Source organism: Myotis yumanensis, unplaced genomic scaffold (assembly GCF_028538775.1).
Source record: "Myotis yumanensis isolate MYYU_CA2020_CCGP unplaced genomic scaffold, mMyoYum1.0.hap1 SCAF_1, whole genome shotgun sequence".
Classification (NCBI taxonomy): Eukaryota; Metazoa; Chordata; class Mammalia; order Chiroptera; family Vespertilionidae; genus Myotis; species Myotis yumanensis.
In genome coordinates, this window is record NW_027223752.1 from 214217179 (window position 1) to 214240167 (window position 22989).

The 22989-nt window shown below is 38.1% G+C and overlaps 1 protein-coding gene across 3 annotated transcripts in view; it reads right to left on the reverse strand.

Annotated features, from left to right (window-relative positions):
- Positions 1 to 22989, reverse strand: part of SLC30A9 (solute carrier family 30 member 9) — a 75691-nt gene that overhangs the window by 10021 nt on the left and 42681 nt on the right. For 2 of the 3 annotated variants that reach the window (XM_070397426.1, XM_070397416.1), the window contains exons 11-17: positions 21085 to 21220; positions 17500 to 17539; positions 15733 to 15804; positions 15215 to 15322; positions 12118 to 12283; positions 5394 to 5523; positions 1677 to 1790 (exon numbers count right to left, since the gene is read on the reverse strand). In XM_070397426.1, the coding sequence (XP_070253527.1) occupies positions 1677 to 1790; positions 5394 to 5523; positions 12118 to 12283; positions 15215 to 15322; positions 15733 to 15804; positions 17500 to 17539; positions 21085 to 21220 (766 nt within the window). The remainder of the gene's footprint in view (positions 1 to 1676; positions 1791 to 5393; positions 5524 to 12117; positions 12284 to 15214; positions 15323 to 15732; positions 15805 to 17499; positions 17540 to 21084; positions 21221 to 22989) is intronic. The other variant, XM_070397435.1, reaches the window with a different exon arrangement.

Genomic DNA, 22989 nt, shown 5'->3' on the forward strand with positions numbered 1-22989 from the left:
CTTAAGATGCAATTAGCATAGTGTCTGACATACAGTAAGTACTCAAAAAATAAATTATATTACTAGTAGCCCGGTGCACAAAAATTTGTGCACTGGGGGGGTGGGGGGGGCAGTCCCCTCAGTTATTAAACATTTATCGGCACAATACTGACCACATTGGTGGTGGTGGTGGTCTTGTCAGAATGTGTTATATTATGCAGATGAAAATCTATTTAAACAGATTTGATGTAGATATTTTCAAAGATGGAAGAATTGTCCCTGTCAACTATTTTAGTTGATTCATATCTTCAGTAATTGTCATCATTGCAAAGTTTTCAGTCCCCATATGGATTGCTGGATATAATAGGTCATGCACTGTCCCTGTCCTTTGTAGCCTTTGTTACCTTAAGGACTCTAGTTTTCCATTTATATGTTTAAGTACCAACCTTACCGGCTTAAAAATGTAAGCTTTTAACACTGCTCTCTCTGTTCTGTATCCTTCCGATGAAAAGTGGAGTTGGGTTGCAGCACAAGAGAGAAATTCAGAAGGGGAATATTGAAGTAATGACTGGAGTAGGAGAAGAGGGAACCTATTTCCCTGGCCACAGGCGCTGGCACCCTGGACCACAGGGCTGGCAGCTTCTCCGGGTGGCTGCAGCCTGGGACCTCGGGCGGGTGGCTTGTGTGTCTCGTGGGCTGCAGCCAGCCGCAGGTGCTGGCGCCTGGACCAAAGGTGGGTGGCTTCTTCTTCTGGCGGCTTCTTCTTCTTCTGTGCTTCCAGGGAGGGCAGTCAGTTATGTGTATATGTGTGTGCATGCAAACATAGGCGTGTACATGTGTGTATGTGGAAATCTGCTGGGCAAGTCAAAACCATAGAAGAGTTGCCCCCTATCTCTTGAATCTTCCAGAGATATCCCCCACTTCTTTATTCTATCACTACTGGAGAGTCAGTATTAGCAGCCAGCCAGCCAGTGACTCTGTCAGTGTCTATTTCTGACTTCTTTCCCTGTCTGTCTTCCAACCCCTAATCATATTTCCACCTGGATGCATCATTTTTACTCCCAATATGCTGTATAGAGAAGGAGTCAGGATGCTGTCTTCCCATGAATAGTACTCAGTAACAAACCAATTGCATTTTAGTTGGGCAATGCCCCTACCCACCCTTCAAATCCCTTCCACCATGCATTTCTGTTTCCCTTTTTGTTTGTTGGATTGTTCTGGTGCTCCTTCTCCTCATCCCACCACCCTTGGATCGTAATGTAAAATTCTTTTACCATGTCAAGAAATGATTAAAAATACAGGTACTTTGAAAAAAAAAAAATACAGGTACTTCTCCAAACACCTGCCCCGCCCGGCTTCTCTGATCACCGGCCGGGGGGCAGGCAAAGGCGGACCCGGTTCTCCGATCATGGGCCGGGGGGCAGGGCTCTTGCCTGCAGCCTGGGTTTCTGATCACCGTCAGTGGCAGGCGGCTTCCTCTGTCCTTCCCCTTTCGCCTCCCAGCATTGCGCCTACGTATACAAATTAACTGCCATCTTTGTTGGTGGTTAACCACCATCTTTGTTGGCAGTTAATTTGCATATCGCCCTGATTAGCCCATGGGAAGCATAGCAAAGGTATGGTCAATTACCATGTTTGTCTAATATTATATATTATATTATATTATATTATATTATATTATAATGAATATATCTTACTTTTAGTTCCTTCTCAAGTCTATCTACTTCAGCTCCTAAAGTATCAATAATGTTTTCTCCATGTTTAAGCATAAAGGTCTCTAGGTCTTCAGGAGTTTTTACTTCTTGAATTTCCTATAAAGAAAACGATAGCAGAAAAACAAAAACCAAAATTTTTATAAAATCATAGTAATATGTTGATGATTTCTTTTAAAAAGTTATACCACCATTAAGTTTAATGAAAAATAAAAACTTTTTCAAGCCAGCCCTGCTCAGTTGGTTGGAGTGACGTCACATATACTAAAAGGTTGTGGTTTCGATCCCGGGTCAGGGAGCTTACGAGAAGGCAACCATTGATGTTTCTCTCTCATGTCAATGTTTCTGTCTCTGTCTCTGTCTCTCTGTCTTTCTCCCCTCTTGCCTCTCTCTCTAAAAATCAATAATCATGTCCTCAGGTGAGGATTAAAAAAATAAAAGACAACTTTAAAGCCACAGGCAATAAACAATCTATTTCTGAGAAACTTATGTTCAAGAAAAATTGAGTAAAATGCCACATTAAGGTAGCATAGAAATTAGTGGTAAAAAAAACAAAACAAAACAAAAACAAAAACACTATTCAATAAATAGTGCCAGGGCAATTATTTTTCTATAAAGAAAATATTAAATCTCTACCTCAGACCGTTAAACAAAACAAAAACAATTCTAAGTAGATTAAAAACCTAAGAGTAAAAATCAAACCGTAAAACTTTTAGAGCAGCGGTTCTCAACCTGTGGGTCGCGACCCCTTTGGGGGTCAAATGACCCTTTCACAGGGGTCACCTAAGACCATCAGAAAACACATGTATAATTACATATTGTTTTTGTGATTAATCACTATGCTTTAATTATGTTCAATTTGTAACAATGAAAATACATCCTACATATCAGATATTTACATTACGATTCATAACAGTAGCAAAATTAGTTATGAAGCAGCAACGAAAATAATTTTATGGTTGGGGGTCACCACAACATGAGGAACTGTATTAAAGGGTCGCGGCATTAGGAAGGTTGAGAACCACTGTTTTAGAGAATAAAAAAAGTATGTTTATGATAATGGGATAAGAAGGATTACTTGGGCAAGATTATAAAACAGGCAGAGAAGAAGATTATAAGTTTGACATTGAAATTAAAAACCACATTAAGTCTTTTGTACAAGGAAGTGGTAAATCACAAACTAGAAAAAGATATTTGCATATACTCAACTGAGAAAGAATTAGAATCAAGCATATTAAAAATAAAATGTTTACAAATCTGTCAGAATAAGAGAAATTAACTAAAAAAAGAAACAAGTAGAGGGAATCCCAATGATCAATGAATTTCAATGTTTATTAACTTCACAACTACCAGGGAAATAGAAATTAAAAACAAGATACCATTTCACACCTACCATAATGACAAAAATTTCAAAACACTGACAATACAATCTAGTAAGAATGTGAAGCAACAAATTTGAAAAACTAATGGTGGAAATTAAATTGACCCACTTTGGAGAAAAGTTTGCCAATATCTAGAGAAGTTGAAGATATGTTCACCCAAAGGCCACCTACTTTAAATTTAGCTATATATTACCCTAAAGAAATTCTTATACATGTGAACAAGGAAACATGTATGAGAATATCACTAAAGCACTGTTTCTAATAGCTTGACATGAGAAACAATATAAATGTCCACTAGAGACTGGGTAAATAAATTTCAGATATTCATATAATGGAATATTACACAGCAGGCCAATGCTCTATCCCCTAAGCCAAACCAGTTAGAGCATCTTTTAAACTACTCTTAATAAAAGAAACAATGGATTCTGGAGGCATAGAGAACTAAATTCATGTGACTCCTTATATGGCTCTCCAATTTTAGGCAAGTTACTTAATCTTGCTATGTCTTTATTTGCCTATATATAAAAATGAAAATATAATTTCTTTTGTTTAAACTTTATTTTTTGTTAATCCTCACCTCAGGATATTTTTTCTGTTAATTTTTAGAGAGTGGAAGAATGGCGGGGGGGGGGGGGGGGGGGGGGAGAGACATCAATGTGAGAGAGACACTTTGATCGGTTGCCTCCTGCACACACCTGACCACTGGGGCCAGGGGATTAAACCTGCAACCCAGGTACATGCCCTTGATGGGAAATTGAACCACTGAGCAACACCAGCCAGGGCAAAAATATTATTTCTTTACCTCACAGGGTTGTTAAAAGTACATTAGGTAATGTACATAAAACTAGAGGCCCGGTGCATGAAAATTCGTGCATGAGGGGGGTCCCTCAGCCCAGCCTGCCCCCCTCACAGTCCGGGAGCCCTCAGGGGATGTCCCACTGACGGCTTCTCTGCGGGAGGCGACCGGGCCAATCGGGAAGGCACTGCCCCCATCACCCCGCTGCTGCTGCCACTGCCGGCCGCCACAGCTGCCAAGGTGTTTTCATCAACATGGACTCCAGTCCCTTCACCACAAAAAAAATGACAACTTCTTTAGGCATTTTCAAGATATCTTTTTCATAAGATATCACATTTCTTTCTTTCTTTTTTTATCCTCACCTGAGGATATTTTTCCATTGATTTTTAGAGAGCGTGGAAGAGAGAGGGAAAGACAGAGAGAAACATCAGTGTGAGAGGGACAGAGAGAAACATCTATGTGAGAGGGACACCTCGATTGGTTGCCTCCTGCATGAGCCCTGACCTGGGCCCCAGCCAAGGAGGAGCCTGCAACCTAGGTACATGCCCTTGACCAGAATCAAACCTGGACCCTGCAGTCCACAGGCCGAGGCTCTATCCACTGAGCCAAACCAGCTAGGGCAGGATATGACATTTCTTAGCTCCTCCAGCAGCGGACCTTCTTTTTTTCTTCCAGGAGTGAGGTGGAAAAACCGTACATCACCTTCTTAGATTCTTATTACCCAAGTTACCAAGAACACTGTGAGTGGTGTACCGGGAGCTTAGCCAATGAGCAGTCAGAAAAGGTGTTTCCTCTGCAGCTCATGCGCAGAGGCGGGACTGCTGGCATGCCGTGGATGGCTGGCCCTCTCCTCTCTGGGCCTGCCCTCAGCCGTGGGACCGCCCCCGCCCTCTCCTCTCCAGGCCTGCCCTTGGCCGTGGCGGCTGCGGGCAGGCCCAGCCTCTTCTCTCCGGGCAGCGGCCTGTGCCATCAGTGGCTTGCCTCACTGTGCAGCAGTCCCTTCCCACCCACCTGCGTGCGCAGCCTCCTCCTGAGCGGTCGTGACTGTTATGGCGTCCCAGCTAATTTGCATATTACCTCTTTATACATGTAGATGCCTGGCAAGCACTTTATACGTTTGCACTTCTCTCTCCTCTAGTCCACTTTATAGTAAATAAAAGGATCTCTGTCAAATTTTGAAACCCTAAGAAGTTGAAAGCTAAAGTGACTTTATGAGCTATAAAAATAAGTTTTATTTTAGCCCTGGCCAATGTAGCTCAGTTTATCAGGCGTCGTCTGTGCACTGAAATGCTGCTGGTTTGATTCGCGTTCAGGGCACATGCCCAGGTTGCAGGCTCAATCCCCATAGGAGGTGTGCAGGAGGCAGCCCATCAGTGTTTCGCTCTCACACCAATGTTTCTCTCTCTGTCCCTCTCTTGTTTTCTCTCTCAAAAAACCTTTTTTAAAAGATTTATTTCATTTACTTAAAAAAGTAACTTTTTAAACCACTGGCTTTATAAGAAAACAATAAATACATACACTTACCTGTAGCATCTGGTCAAAATCTTGTTTTTCCAAATATGATCTTGTAACAACTCGTCCATCAAAATCTACTTCTGCCTTAAATCTTACTTTACCTAGTCCCAAATCTGTGGCTTTAACATCATGAATTGCCCTGCAATCAATAACAACGGTTACAAATGGTTACATGTATATACATTTTAATGGCACATAGTCTAGAATTATTTTTTCCACCAGTGATGAAAATGGACTAAGATGGCTTTCAGAGTGTTTACCATTAAGTGCCATCTATCATTTTCCAAACAAACGTCCATTTAGCTATTTTTACATAATGCCAAAGGGGTAAACTTAATAAACATTATTTAATGATAATCTGTATATAAATTATAAAGTTGATAGATTTTTAATAACCAACTCTAAATTACTTTTCTATAATCTGGTCATTCTATCTCATAGTACCTTTTTTCTTTTTTAAATAGCTTTTTAAAATATATATATTTTTTTATTGATTTCAGAGACAAAGGGAGAGGGAGAGAGAGATAGAAACAAAGGGAGAGGGAGAGAGAGAATCATTGATTGGCTGCCTCCAGCATGGCCCCTACTGGGGATCGAGCCCGAAACCCGGGCATGTGCCTTGACAGGAATCGAACCTGGGACCGTCAATCCTCAGGCCAACGATCTGAGCCAAACCAGCTAGGGCTAAATAACTTCAAGTTTTCAAACAATGCTCTAAAGTACTCTATTAGAATAGCTTAGTAATAACTACCTAATGAAACAGGTGTAACAAACTGAGTCAACACATATGTAAAATGCCTAAAGTTACCAATTCCATGGCAAACATTTATTGAATGGCTTTTACAAAGTAGGTACGATGGTATCTTTATTTTACAGATGATAAAACAGCCCCACAGAGGCACATGTGACTTGTTCAAGGTAATTCAACTAGTCAAGAGCAGAGCCAGGACTCACCCATATCTTCAGATAGCCAAACCCAGTAGTCTTTCCAGTATACCATTTTGCCTCCTAGAAAGAGAAGCTCAAACATAACTGTGTTTCATCCTTTCTGCCCTTACCCTCTGGGATCAATCTTCCCCCCCCAAAAAACTATTGAGAAATTATTTTCTTTCTATGATAATCACTATCACATCTATATAGGATATATAAGAGAATAAGAAAACACTGTGAATCCTAGGGACAGAGAGAGCTATTGGGAAAACAAGTCTAAATGAGACTACAAGTACTCTTAAAACATTTGACTCTAATTTGAGTAATCTTGAGCAAGTTACTAAATACTGAGTCTGAAATTCTTATCTATATAAAGAAACATATTTATTAACTATCTAGGATAAAAATAAGAATAATTAATATTACCCTGGCTGGTGTGGCTCAGTTTGTTGGGTGTCATCCCATGCAGCGAAAGGTTGCCTATTCAATTCCCGGTCAAGGGCACATGCCTGGGTTTTAGGCTCAATCCCTGGTAGGGGGTGTGCAGGAGACAGCCAATCGATGTTTCTTTCACTCTCATATTGATATTTCTCTTTCCCACTCCCTTCCTCTCTCTCTAAAAACCAATAAATTATTCTTTTAAAAAAGGAATTAATATTGATAAAGTTATATGTTTCCAAGTTGAAATAAAACTTATCCAGATTGTCAAGAGACTTTACAATTTATTCTTTTTAAAAAAGCATATCTACCTCAGTCCTTACAAAATATTAATAAATTTGATTATTTGGCTAATACATGAGTAGCAGCTAATGAAAATATTCTAACACACACTTTCCTTGTGTTCTTATATAAAACTAAGCTGTCATAGGTAGTATCTGTCATGGCTCCATATTATCCCTGCCTCCTGTTTTTAAAGCCCTTGTACAAGCCTCTCTTCTTGAATGTGAGCTAGACCTAGTGATTTGCTCCTATCCAACAGAGCATGGCAAAGTGATGAGATGTCATTTCATCACTTTTATCTTGTTTACCCTCAGTCTCTATTGCCTTCTCAGCTTGTATACTTTGATTAAGCAAGCTGCCATGTTGGAGAAGACCACATGGCAAAACAATTAATCTTATCAATAACTGAGTAAGCTTAGAAGCAGATCCATCCCCAGAAGATGACTATTGACCCAGCTAACACCTTAATGACAGTCTGTGAGAAATCCTGAAGTAGAGGACCTAGGTAAACCATGGTCAGATTCCTGACCCACAGAAACTGTGAGGTAATAAATGTTGTTTTAAGTCACTGAATTTTGTCACATAGCAATAGATAACTAATACATTATCTAAAAACTGTATAGACTTTCTGGATTACCAACATTTATTTTTTCCAACAATTTAATATACAGATCTTCACTCTTGCAGAAAAGTTCAAATTTGCCAGTCAGTCTTTCCACTTATAGCTCTTTTTTTACACTTTAATTATAAATATATGCGAAATTATAAACATATATGTACCTAACAGCAAGGTACTAAAATACATAAAGCAATAACTGACAGAAATAAAAGGAGAAATAGGCAATTCAACAATAATAGCCGGAGTCTTCTAATATCCTACTTGCAGTAATGGAAAGAATACTAGGTGTACCAGTTAATAATGTAGATTTTTTTTCAATAGATGGAGTTACACATATGTTGATATATATGCGATTTGATATGTATGCTATTTTGTTGTATTGACAGCAAGCTTTAAAACTTCATATGTCAAATTTGCTGAAGGTGTTAACATCATAGATATTTTTACACTTAAAAATGTCAAATTTCATGCCAAAAAAAGAGCATTTGCGGGAAGTTTTAATTCATTACTTTATTTTGAAGAAATAGTTATCGTATACTTCAGGAAGCTTATGGTGAACATGCTCCATTTCAAGATACTTGTGAACGCTGGTTTAAATACTTTAAAAGTGATGATTTCTATGTGAAAGACAAAGAACATTCAGGTCAACCGAAAAAGTTTGAAGACCAACAATTACAAGCATTATTGGATGAAGATGTGTGTCAAACTCAAAAACGACTTGCAGAAAGAGTAAATGTTACTCAGCAAACAATTTCCGATCATTTACAAGCAGTGGGAAAGATTTTAAAGGAAGGGAAATGGGTGCCACATCAACTGAACGAAAGACAAATGGAAAGCCGAAAAGTCATCAGTAAAATGTTGCTTCAACAGCATGAAAGAAAGTCTTTTTTACATTGAATTGTGACTGGCGATGAAAAGTGGGTTTATTTTGAGAGTCCCAAATGCACAAAATCCTGGGTTGATCCAGGTCAACCATCAACATCGACTACAAATCGCTTCGGAAAGAAGACAATACTCTGTGTTTGGTGGGATCAGGTGTATTATGAGCTTTTAAAACCAGGTGAAACTGTTAATACTGATCGCTACCGACAACAAATAATCAATTTGAACCACGCTTTGATCGTGAAACGTGCCAGAAGACACGGCAAAGTAATTTTGCTTCATGGTGACGCACCATCACACACTTCTAAACCAGTTAAAGACACATTAAAAGATCCTGCCTGGAAAGTATTAACCCACCCACCGTATTCGCTAGACCTTGCTCCTTCAGATTACCACTTGTTCTGATCGATGGCACACGCACTTTCTGAGCAGCACTTCAAAACATACGAAGAAGTGGAAAATTGGGTATCTGAATGGTTTGCCTCAAAACAAGAAAAGTTCTATTGGGACGGTATCCACAAATTACCTGGAAGATGGGGGGAATGTGTAGCTAGAGATGGACATTACTTTGAATAAAGCACTTTTGATGTTTCTCTTGAAATTATCGTGTTTTCTTTGATTACAAAATCCGCCATTATTAACCGGTACACCTAGTAACTAGACAATAAGATTAACTGGAAAATAGAAGACTTAAACACTATAAATGAATTAAATCTAACAGACATCTATACAACATTATCCAAGATAGAGCATATGCTACGTCATAAAAAAAACCAGTAAATTTAAAGAACATGTTCTCAGACCAAAATGAAATAAAGTAAGAAATCAATAATACACAGACATTTGGGAAACTCACAAATACATGGAAATTAAGACACTTAAAAATCACCAATGCTAAAGAAGAAATCAAAAGTGAGATTAGAAAATTATTTGAAATGAATGAAAATGAAGCCACAAAATACCAAAATGTATAGGATGCAGCAAAAGTAGAGCGTGGAGGGAAATTTATAACTGTAAAAGCTTATGTTAAGAAGAAAGATAGCAAATCAAAACTTAACCTATCATGATAAGAAATTTGGAAAAAGAGCAAACTAAACCTAAAGCAAGCAGAAAAAAGAAAATAATATAGATTAGAGCAAAAATTCATGAAATAGAAAATAGAAAAATAACAGAAAATGAATTCAACCAAAAGATGGTTTTCTAAAAAGATCAACAAATTGACAAACCTTTAGTTAGACCAACCAAGAAAAATGAGAGAATACTCAAATTACTAGAATCAGCATTGAAAGGAGAGACATTGCTACTAAACCTAAAGAAATAAAAGAACTACAAATAAATACTATGAACTGTTTTTAGATAACTCAGAAGTAGTGGACAAATTCTTAGACACAAAGTACCAGAACTGACTCAAGAAGAAAAAGACAATCTGAAGAGATGTATAAAAAGTAGAGATAGGATTAGTAATAAAAAAAAACTAGTCACACAGAAAAGCCCATGCCCAGATGGCATCACTGCTGAATTCTACCGAACATTTAAAGAAGAAATACTATCAATTCTCCACAAACTCTTCCAAAGAATATAAGAAAAGGAAACATTCCCTAGCTTATTCTATAAGGTATTACCTTGATACCAAAATCAAAGATATCACAAGGAAAAGACATTACTATGGATTTTCTTACATTAAGTTACTAAGCCTAATACTTATTTTAAGAATGCTCAACTTCTTTTTTTAAATATATTTTTATTGATTTCAGAGAGGAAGGGAGAGGGAGAGAGAGATTGAAACATCAATGATGAGAGTGACTTTGGGTGGTGGGCACATGGCCTACATACAGATTTTGTAAATGAGTAATCCACACACGCAACCTATGTTCATAGAAACTAATGTCAACCCAATAAAATTTAAAATAATGAAGAAAAAAACACACATCAATGATGAGAGAGAATCATTGATTGCTTGCCTCCTGCACGCCCCCTACTGGGGATCGAGCCCACAACCCAAGCATGTGCCCTTGACCGGAATTGAACCTGGGACCCTATAGTCCACAGAATGCTCAACTTCTGCTCTAGCTGGTTTGGCTCAGTGGATAGTGTTGGCACGAGGACTGAAGGGTCCCAGGTTCAATCCAGGTCAAGGGCATGTTCCTTGGTTCAGGCTTGATCTCCAGCCCTAGTCAGGGTGCTTGCAGGAGGTAATCAAGGGAGTGTCACTCTCACATTGATGTTTCTTTCTCTCTTTCTCTCCCCCTCCCTTCCAACTCTCTAAAAATCAATTAAAAAATAGCTTCAGGTGAGGATTAACAACAACAAAAAGAATGCCCAATTTCTAATCTTGATCCATCTAGGTAACTATTTTTCAAGATTAAACATACAGGGCTTAATCACTCATTTGTTTTACCAATTCAGACATATAGGCCATTCTTAAAAGATTTAACTCAAAGAGTTTAATTATAACCCAGAAGAAAAATACACTCTTATTTTAAAGTTTAAAATTGGGATTTTAAAGGATTGTTCCTTCCACTTCACTCTGAAACCACACTGCTGCTGAATTTCACTGAAAAATACTATTAGAACTCTGTATCTCACTCTAGCTAGTTTGGCTCAGGGGATAGAGTGTTGTCCTGAAGACTGAAGGGTCCCAAGACTGATTCCGGTCAAGGGCACATGCCCAGGTTGTGGACTCAATCCCCAGTAGGGGGCATGCAGGAGGCAGCTGATCAATTATTCTCTCTCATCATTGATGTTTCTATCTCTCTCTCCCTCTCCCTTCCTCTCTGAAATCAATTAAAAATATATATTTTTTAAAAAATAGAACTCTGATTCTCTCCGGTCTTCTGTTCTTTATTCTTATACTAGTGGCCCGATGCACAAAAATTCGTGCAAGAGTAGGCCTTCCTTCCCCTGGCTGCTGGCACCAGCTTTCCTCTGGCACCCAGGACCCAGGCTTCCCTCCTCCGGCCGCCAGCAGGCATCCAGGACCACGGGCCAGCTTCCCCTGGGCCGGCCACAAGCACCTGGGACCCCAGGCGGCTTTGCCCAGGCCCTGGCTTTGTTAGGAAGGACATCCAGAATGATGTCCGGAAGACGTCCGGTCTGTCTGGTCTAATTAGCATATTATCCTTTTATTAGTATAGATAATTTAAAAGATAAAGATTATAGGGAAAAACTTAAAATAAACTAAAACAATAAGTTTATTTTCAAAGGGAATATAAATTATTTTAAATTTGGTAATCACTTCCCCATGATTAAAATTCTTCTTAAATTTAGTATATTCAATATATAAGGCAAATATAAATATGAAAGATGAACCTAAGTGGTTCCACATTAAGGAGGCAACTACTTTGCAAACTTCTGTTCCTTATTCTAAAAATTAAAGGTACACAAAATTTAAAAGGAAACTTAAGGAGTTTCCTAAATGCTTTCACTTGCTAATTGTTGTAAGGTTGCAACTCTAAAAAGTAACAGATTAAAAAGTTCTGAAGGTTAGGAATCCAAAACCTCTTCTGGAAGTATTTACAAACCAAACATACCTATTTCTTAATGATTCTATAAACCTTAGCAGCAGCATAGGAGTAAACTGACCTTACTGATGGGTCATTCTCCAGGAGTTCAGTAAGCCGCTGTACTTGTTCCGGCTGGATGGATCGCCCTAGCAGTGCTTCTGTGTTAGTGTAAATGAGGAATGCTGAGACAACACCTAATAAGGTGCCCACACCCAAAGAACCTAGGCTGTCATATAGTGGATTGCCTAAATAAAGCACATAAGAAGTCAGTAAATTAACATTTTCTATTATTTCAATGAACTTTAGTGAGCAAAGAACATAATCAATAAATCAAGGGACTTCAAATTCATTCTGATTCCTTTAATGACTTTCTCCTGATAGATTTATTTACCTTACTACAAAATGGGAATGATACAACTTGCTTCATATTACATGGGAGTATAATGGGGTTTAATTATTTAAGATCTGTTTTTTGCATCTGGCCATTATATGGGTGAGGCTTCAGAGCATTTTCAGATTAGAGAATTTATATACATACTAGAGGCCTGATGCATGAAATTCATGCAAGGGCCTTGGCCCCGGCCCCTGCCCTCCGCCACCGTGATGGGGGGGGGCCCCACCTGCTGCGGCTTTGTCTGGAAGGAAGGACGTCTGGAAGGATGTCTGGTCTAATTAGCATATTATGCTTTTATTATTATAGATTAATAACATAATAAAGAGTCCATTTCTGTTAGCAGTATTAGTAGCACTTTTCCTATCCCAGGTTGACAAAATAATTGTAAGATCAAAAACTGAAATAACAATTTTTGTGTCTTATTCCTACCAAGGTTCTATGAGAAAATTATAAAAGCCATACAAAAACTTATATGGGTCACTCCTTTATCATTCAACCAAGGGTGATACATAGCTAATACTATTCTGGTTATTAAAAAGAAAGTTTATTCATTGCTGCTCTGGGTACGTTTGAGCAGTGGTTCTCAAAGTATAGTCCTTTGACCATCAACATCAGCATCACTTGAGAACTTAGTAGAAATAAAAATTCTCAGGCCTTACCCTAGATCTTCCAAATCAAAAACTCTGGAGGTGGAGTCTAGGATTCTGTGTCTTCCCAACCTCCAGGCAATTCTGATTCTAAAATTTGTTAGGGCTTAATTAATTCTCTTCCAAAACCAATGAGATGATTTATCATCTATAAATGTGTAGATTAACCTATATATTCTATATATACAAAAGCCTAAGAGACCATTACGACTGGTTGACTGAACGACCAGTTGCTATGACATGCATTGACCACCAGAGGGCAGATGCTCAATGCAGGAGCTTCCCCCTGGTGGTCAGTGCACTCCCACAGCCAACCTTCTGTGGCCGGCCAACCTCCCATGGTCCCTCCCTGTGGCCGGGCGGCCCAGATCAGGGCTGGGTGAGACAGCCCCAATTGGCCCCAATCACTGGCTGGACCGAGGGACCCCCCACCCGTGCACGAATTCATGCACCGGGCCTCTAATATTTATATAACAGACATCAATTAAATATTACAACACATGGCTTTTATAATTAGAGAAATCTTTTTATTCTAAAGATAAAATGTCAATATTAAATTTAAGTCCCTTAATGCTTGATAAAACATATTTTACTAAAAAACTGAATTTACATACTAGCTTTACTAATATTTAGTCAAAAATATAACACTGAAAAATAAACTGACTTATCTGTACTAAAGTCTTAAAAATGATCCACTTGTGAATACAGGCAGTATAATGTACTAGGAGGCATATAATTATAGAGTTTGGAATAAAATATATTGCATTGCACTTTAGAAATCCAAATGTCATCATTTTTATTTAAAAATATATGTATATAAATAATCCTACAGAAGTCACAGAAATATTAGCTAAAAAATATTTTATTTATTTATTGGCATGTTATTTAAATTTAAATGCATTAATTTAACTAAAATTTAATTCATGTGAATACTCTTAAAACAAAAATTTTATGTTTGGTTTGACTGGTTAACATTATAATATAAAAGAAAATAATCTATTAAAAGTTGACTTACTTGTCAAATCACACTTTTCTTAAGCCTGAAATTTTGCTAAGTAATGATTTATGTCTAAAATGATAAAGTTAACCAGAAAAACAATAAAACTTATAGAAATATTCTGGATCACAGTGAACATTAAAGAATGGTGGTTCAGACTTAAAATGTATATTCAAAATGAGAAAGACCTGTTCATATTTTAGAGTATTTTAAAAACACTGCAGAACTATGAGAGCTTATCACCTCAAATTATTTAAATATGCAAAAACAAATGGGTAAGAATGGAAGGAGTTCCATTCCAAGGCTCGGAAATTTGAGTCTTTGCATACTAAATGATTCTGATTTACATTCTGTCTTCTGATTCATCTGTATTGTACCGGCCTTTAAAACACTTAACTAGCTACCGAAATGAGGGTAGAACCAACTTGAGAGTCAAGGAAATAGGAAAGCAATAGTACTTATCATTGGGACTAACAGTGCAAAAGACAAATTAACAACAGCCACAATATATATTTACTTAGCGCTCTAGAGTTTATTGAAGTTCTCTCTTGCATTTATATTAATAAACTTGTGAGGTCACTAGGACAAATATCAGTACTTTTATACGCAAAGAATAATTGTGTAACTTATGGTAAAGAATAATTGCGTAATTCATTAAGTCACAATTAGAAAGGTTTAGAGCAGGGGTCCTCAAACTTTTTAAACAGGGGGCCAGTTCACTGTCCCTCAGACCATTGGAGGGCCGGACTATAGTTTAAAAAAAAACTATGAACAAATTCCTATGCACACTGCACATATCTTATTTTGAAGTAAAAAAAACAAAACGGGAACAAATACAATATTTGTATTTTCATGTGGCCCGCGGGCCGTAGTTTGAGGACCCCTGGTTTAGAGTATTACAGAAATGCTCTATTAACAGCCTTCTTTATTTCTAAGAGAAATTCTTAACTCAGAGAAATTTTACACTTTTACTGACCAAATGTTTTATACAAATAAGTTAATAAATTAGGGTAGTATAAAATTAGCATCTAACAATCTATCGGTTTAAAATTATTCAATGATGTAAAAGAAAATTTCCACGTAGGATTATTTAAGTAGTACAAATAAATCACCTGTAATATAAGGAATATTTATTTACCTGTTATAGAAGTAAGGCCCATACAAGTGGCTGCTATTGTCACTCCCAAGACTGCTGCAGTATCCTCCAACAATATAACATTTGTACTAGGATCACGACTTTCCATTACTTAATCATTGGGGAGAGATAAAAAAGAAACTTTCTGAAATCTCGATACTCTCAGATAACATTTTAATAAGTATTCATTAAAAATGTGTGAGATCCTGATTTTAAAAACACTGCTCAGAGCAAACAATTTCTTGGCTTACATGTTCAAATTGCTTTTTTTTTTTTTAAGTTATATAAGCATATACATAAATACTGTAATTTACTTAAGTTAAATGCAAATATAAAGTATTTATGTTCAATTTACATTACATTTCTCTTTTTAAATGAACTGATACATATATAAGAGCCACACATAGGGAAGACACTGAGATATATTTTGTACATATCTATAAGGAACAAAGCAATAGTACTAGGCAATTTTAAGCAAATAATGGAGGTAAAATAATACACCTGGTTTCTAAAGCACATACCATACTTGTAAAATGACATTCCTTTGGCCGCAGCACTCCTACGAAGTTCATTTACAGCAACAAGAAGTGTTGCTGAAAGAAAAGCATTCATATCAGCAAGGAAGAAACTTCATGCCTCTCAACTTTAAAGATGGTATCTCAAAAGATAAATAAATATATATAACACTTTAATGCCATGATTGGAATTAAGAAAAAGTTCTGTATTAACTAGTCATTATCAAGGACCCAATTAATCATCACAACATAATGAATCCCATATTTCAAAACCATAGTAATTTAAATATCATTACCACAATAACAGCCGTAATTTATTGGACAGTTACTATTTGGCAGGCACCACACTAAGTAAGCATAGTCATTCTTGATCCTCCCAACCTTTTGAGGCAGGTAGTATTATCACCATTTTATAGACAAAGATGAACGAAATAATATGCATAGAAAGTGACAGTGTTTCAGAAGTGAACATACTATGAGTAAAGCAGTGAATTAGGCAGTTTCATACATGATAGTCGCACTTCTCTGTCATAATACTGCTATAGCTGAAACTTTCAGAAATTTTGACCTATTTGTATTAAAAAAATGGCAGCCTTCTTTGATTACATACTAAAACCTCCTTTTTTTGGAACTCCGTATATAGTTATATTTTTATATTTCATTTCAAATGTTTTGAGTTTTATATGACTAGAGGTCCTGTGCACAGATTCGTGCACTGGTGGGGGGCGTGGCCTGCGGGGATGGGCCTGCTGTGGGAGCGCCACTCATCCCAGTCAGCAAAGTGGCTGTGGACCCGCCCTCTGAGCAGCTGCTGAATGAAATTAGTCTGAGCTGGTATTTCAGGGTAATGTCCTGGGTAAAGGTGTGTTCTGTGTCCTGGAGGAACCTGGCAGAGAGCTTTGCACTCCAAAGCCACTCGGTGAATGTCCTTGATGTATGATGCCAGGTCAGAGTCACCATTGGGATGTTCAGGGTAGCTGTGCTCCAGGATCCTCAGCCATCAGGACAGCCTCCCGGAGGGTCCACAGTCATGTCCCCTCTTGCACTCCGCCTATGCCAGTTCCCCGTGCTCTTTCTAGAACACACCTTAGAGGGCCTGCAACAGCTGGTGGGGTCAGGCCAGAGTCTGGATTCTCTCAGGTATTTGATAGGTGTGGAGATTCGGACTCACCCTGGGCCTGCTAGAGGCTGCATCCTGGTCAGTCGAGCGCACTAACCACCAGGGGGCAGCTCCTGCGTTGAGTGTCTGCGCCCCCTGGTGGTCACTTCGCATCATAACAACTGGTCGACAGTCGTTCTGGTCATTCCACCGTTTGTTTGCTGGGCTTTTGTCTATATAGACTAGAGCCCCGGTGCACGAAATTCATACACTCAGGGTCCAGGAACCCTTGGGGGACGTCTGACTGATAGCTTAGGCCCACTCCCCTAACCCAGCAGTTGGACAGCTGGCAGTGTCTGCTCCTGGTGGTCACTGCTTAGGCCCACTCCCCTAAGCCAGCAGTGTCTGCCCCTGGTGGTCACTGCGCATCACAGTGACCCGTTGTTCCACCTTTCGGTCGATTTGCATATTAGCCTTTTATTATATAGGAGGATACCCTAGAAGAAATAGCTTTTCTGTTGCCCCCACCCTTTACAGAAACAGCTACAGCACATCATATAGAGTTTACTCCTTAAAAGTAGACAAAGCTTAGATTCCTATTCCCAGTTTTTTTAATGAACTACTAAATATATTTTACCAAATTAAGAATAAAGAAATACTATGACAGTACATACCTCCTTCAGATAACAAGGATCCTGCTAAAATACAATATGCCTGAAAAATAAATATTAAAATAAAGCATAAATGAATATTTCACTAAAAATCACAATTGTTCATACATAAAGTTTGTAATATTTCAAACGAAAACATGAATTTGAATTCAAGCCAGATAAGGATCTTGATGGGAAATAGTTCAAATGAGGAAAATGAGATAGGTGGTATCTTCATATGAGAAAACAGATAAAAGCTTAAAAATGTTATGGTCATTTCATTTTGTAATAATTAGAAGAGTGATATATATATATTACTAGAGACCTGATGCATGAAATTCGTGCATGGGTAGGGTCCCTAGGCCTGACTGGCGATCAGGGCTGATCTGCGGGGCGATCGGCAGGGTAATCGGGGGGGCCCCCCGCTTGCACCCGCCTTGGCCAGCCTGGCGCTGCCCGCTCACCGGCTCCACCCCCCACCACTGCCGCTGGTAGCCTCCCTCTGTGGTGCCAGGTTACCTCCCTCTGTGGGTCACCTCCCTCTGCGATTGGGGGGGCAGCACCAGCCCGCACCCTCTGCGGGAGGCAACTGGCAGGGTGATCAGGGGGCAGCGCCGGCCCGCTCGCTAGCCACCCCCGCCCCCCATCACCTCCCCCTGCGGGGCAACCGGTGGGGTGATTGGGGGGCCCCTGCTGACACCTGCCTTGGCTGGCCTGGGGCCTGCAGGCTAGGGGCAGCTCCTGCATTGAGTGTCTGCCCCTGGTGGTCAATGCACATCATAGCAACCGGTCATTCCACTGGTCATTCCGCTGTTTGATTTGCATATTAGGCTTTTATTATATAGGACTAGAGACCCATTGCATGAATTCGTGCACAGGTGGGGTCCCTTGGCCTGGCCGACACTATTGGGGGGCTGGCTGGTGGGAGGGGAGGGACCCCGGGAAGTTGGCCGGCTGGCCCCCCGATCGGGGCTATCTGGGGGCTGGCCTGGTGGGGGGGGGTTGGGGAGGGGGGGAGGGGCTGCAGGAGGTTGGCCAGCCAGCTGGGGGAGGTGGGGGGGAAGAATCACGGGGGGGGGGGGGGGGCGCAGGATGTTGGCTGTTGGGGCACACTGACCACCAGCAGGTAGCTCCTGTGTTGAGCGTCTGGCCCCTGGTGGTCAGTGCACATCATAGTGACTGATCGATCGGTCATTCTGGTTGTTCGGTTGTAATGTTCCCTTAGGCTTTTATATATATAGAAATGTATACATGGGTGGGCAAAAGAAGGTTACATTTGTGAGTACACTACACAGAGTTTATTCCTGTATTATCTATTAATTATTATATAATTTTCCATACATGCCCACCCCTATATATAATATAGTCCTAGGTTATAAGTACCCCACATTCCAGAATGAGGCGCTATACCATTACAGAATGTATACCATGACCTAAGCTCAATTAATGATATAAAAGGTTAAAGTATTATTTAATTAGAATAAAATTTTTGAAGTTCAAAATTAACACAAAATATTTGAAATCTGGGGTTGTGAATACCAGAGGCAGTAAGGTCCACTCCCATGCTCAAATAACTTCTGGATTTGTTTGGATGCCAATATAAAGAGAATCCTTTCTGAATTCTGATTCCAAAAGATAACTATAAACAGTAATTTTTTTTGGTAACACTACTTTCCTTATAGTCCCAGGACATTCTTGGAATTAAATAAAGATCTCAGTAACTGTAATCCAAGGTATTTGGAAAGAATTCAACTAGCAACACAAACTTTTAAAATTTTTAAATGAAATTCAAATCAATCATCTATAGAATTTTTAACATTACCTTGTTTGGGCCCCTAAGCTTCCCTAAAATAGAGGTTGAAAATTTTGAACCCTGTTCAACACTTTCATAATTCTGTTAAGGAAACTGAGATTTCCAAAGGCTATGTGATTTGCTTGAGAACACAAAAATGATACCACAGTAAGAATTAGAACACACACACCAAAAAAAAAAAAAATATATCAGAACACAGACTTCTCAGTTTCAATTCTAGGCTCTTTCCACTCAATCATGCTGCCAATCTGAAACATAGTAACTAAACTTCCTTGTAATTGTTTTAAATCCTTCTATCTCTTTCCAGAAAGGATTTAATAAAGGGAGACACCATATGTCCACCAAGATTCCAAAATAATACCTAATAAATATAAGCTGGTTATGGTGTGCTGGATCTATTTTTTCTAAGTCACAGTCTAATGCAGTGGTTCTCAACCTTCCTAATGCCTCGACCCTTTAATACAGTTCCTCATGTTGTGGTGACCCCCAATTTCATTGTTACAAATTGAACATAATTAAAGCATAGTGATTAATCACAAAAACAATATGTAATTATTTATGTGTTTTCCGATGGTCTTAGGCGACCCCTGTGAAAGGGTCATTCGACCCCCAAAGGGGTCACGACCCACAGGTTGAGAACCGCTGGTCTAATGGAAGGAACCCCATTTAGTTACTAAAAGAAGAGCTTCTAGAAGCTTTAAAACTTATACACACAATTGAAAATTTAATAATCAATCCCTAACTCCATAGCAATTCACTTCTTTGCTCTATAAAATAATATTGTACAAATTAGATGAATGCTAAGACAATAAGATAACTATAACATGGTCAAACCTCTGCAGAATGGAGGAAATACCCTTCTTCATTTTAATTATCTGAAATGTATTATAGTAAGAGACTAATCAGTAAGAACTATAGAAAAAGCCTAGTTTAATAGGGCGGTTACTATGTAGGTATATAGGTGTAACAAGATATTAAAATGAGATGCACTCCAGTTGAGAACAAAGTAGGTTACAAGCACCCCACATTCCAAAATGAGGCGCCATACCATTTATTCAAGCCTTGCATAGGTGGCCCATGCCTGATTTTACAACTCTTAGCTCCAAACCCACTAGCCCACATAAACACAACTGTGCTCATCAAGGGCACTGCCAAAGCAGGATAATTTCCTTGAAGTGCCCATGACAGAAGAAAACAAAAACCAAAAAACAGCTTTAAATCTCTACAAAGGAAACTGATGCAAAATGACATTGATGCCAAAAGGTAGTACTTTCTTGTCCCCTATCCCTATTTTCAATGCTGCCAGAAGGCAACCTGGGGGTGGGAGAACATATACAGTGACTATGCTCCCCTCCCCCCATTCCTCCAGTATACCGGTAGCTTACCAGGATGAGGGAAATGAGAAGCTTTAACTTTATAACAATTTCAACATATGACTATTACATGGGACTGGATATTTTAAGTACTGATAGCTAATTGTTCTTGGGACTAAAAGTGAACAGAAGTCTTTCTTCTTATTTTTCAACAGAAACTAGAAAAATTAATGGGACTGCTCAATATTATAACTGTACCTACAAAGATGATCTTATTCAACATCACTGAACCATGTATTTAGAAGTCATGCTCAACCATATTCTAAAAAATACAACTACAGATACATAACACTATATAACACAGTCAAGAAGGTATATTAGTCCCGTTCTTTAACATCAAGATCACAAAGGTATTCCACGATAATTAAATATTATTTCATTTAGCTTCAAAACTGAGGGGGGTGGGGAGGGGGGAATAATTACCCAGAGCAGGGATTCCATTGGTTGAGGATGAAGCAATCCCATAATTCCATGGTACCAAGATAATCCTGCACCCATCATGAAAATACCAACACCACTAATTAGTGAAGCAATATAGCGCATATTTGAAAATCCATACCTGGAAAATAAAAATGGTAATATAGTTTACAAGAAATGCAAATGGTTTAATTTTAAAATATATGTCTATAATGAAAATAAAAAACTTCTTACAATATTAAGGTGTTATGGTTTTATATTTAGGTGCCAAACTCAAATCTAATCAGAAAATCAACATGTAAAGTGGAAAAAACTTAAAACATATATTTAAAAATACATAAATATAATGAATACAATTTAGTATAAATATCTGCTAATTCCTTTTCCATATAGTCTGTTTTGATTTAGAACTTTACTATCATGTACCACAACAAATGCTGGTAAAATTAATCTTTTTAAAAAATGCAATCAGATGTTTAATGAGCAGGATATTATTTAAATTTCCTTGTAATGCAGCTTCCGATTGGGTTATTTTTGTCTTCTTGTACAGCCAATGGATGATTTATATTACCCATATTTGATGCTGGGAACTTGCTTCTGGTTCTATATAGTTTAACACAGAGCAATTGACTACTATTATTAGTACTAAGAGCTTTAGTTTTCTGGGTGTTTTTAATGACAATTTTTAAAATCTAAATTATTTTTTCAAGCATATTTGGTCTTTATGTGCATTCTTTTGTATTTCTATATACCAATAAAATATTAAGTTAAAAAATATGACATACTATAAAAGGAAAATAACCACTCAATAATAAAAATATTTTCTAGGAAATTTACTCCCAAACCCAAATGCTATGGCACCCTTTTGGCAGATGAAAATTTAAACAAGAATTCTTATTAAAAACCGATTTTTAAATTCCTTTTGTAAGTATATAATCTTGACATACAGAATTCTTAGTTTATAGATGGGATAATGTTCTACAAGCTTGATTTAAAAAATTTATTTGCTTCTAAAAGTTTCCCCCACCAAAGTAATATTGGAGATAAATATGTTTCAGCAAATGAAGATCTAAATTAAATAGCATTACTTTCATTATGTATTTTCAAGAAATCTGTAGGTTCTTATTAAAATTTTTAATTCAGTAGATCTGCACTGTCCAAAATAAATAATTAGCCACATAAGGCTATTTAATTAAAACTAAGTAAAATTTTAAATGTAGTTCTTCAATTGCACTAGCCACATTTCAGGTGCTCCATAGCCACATGTCGCTAGTGACTATCATAATGAACAGATTTTGTAGAAAATTCTACTGGGCAGCAATAATGTAGGTTATTGAAAATACCTTAAGAAGAAATCTTCATAACCTACAATTTTAAAATTTTACCGTTTTAAAATTTTGGTGAACAAAGCTGTTCAGGAAGTATAATATTTTTTAAATGTTATTATTTGTAAAAAACAAACAAATAAACAGTAGTGTCTCGCCCTAGCTAGTTTGGCTCAGTGGGTAGAGCGTCAGCCTGCGGACTAAAGAGGCCCAGGTTAAATTCCGGTCAAGGGCACATAGATTAGTTGCAGGCTCCTCCCTGGCCCTGGCCATGGTCAGGGCTTGTGCAGAAGGAAACCAATCAATGTGTTTCTCTCACATCGATATTTCTCTATCTTTCCCTCTCTCTTTCACTCTCTCTAAAAATCAATGGAAAAATATCCTCAGGTGAGGATTTAAAAAAAAAGAAAACAGTAGTGTCTTGCTTTCAAGTAAAGAAAGGCATTTATATAAAGGATAGAAGTAGACTCCTTTACAGCAATGAAAGTGCTTTTTTTTGTCTTAAGATTCATTGAATTCTACTACTGAAGAGTGTTTTTTAAAAATGATGCATGTGGAATTCAAAAGTTTTATCTGGTTATGTTAG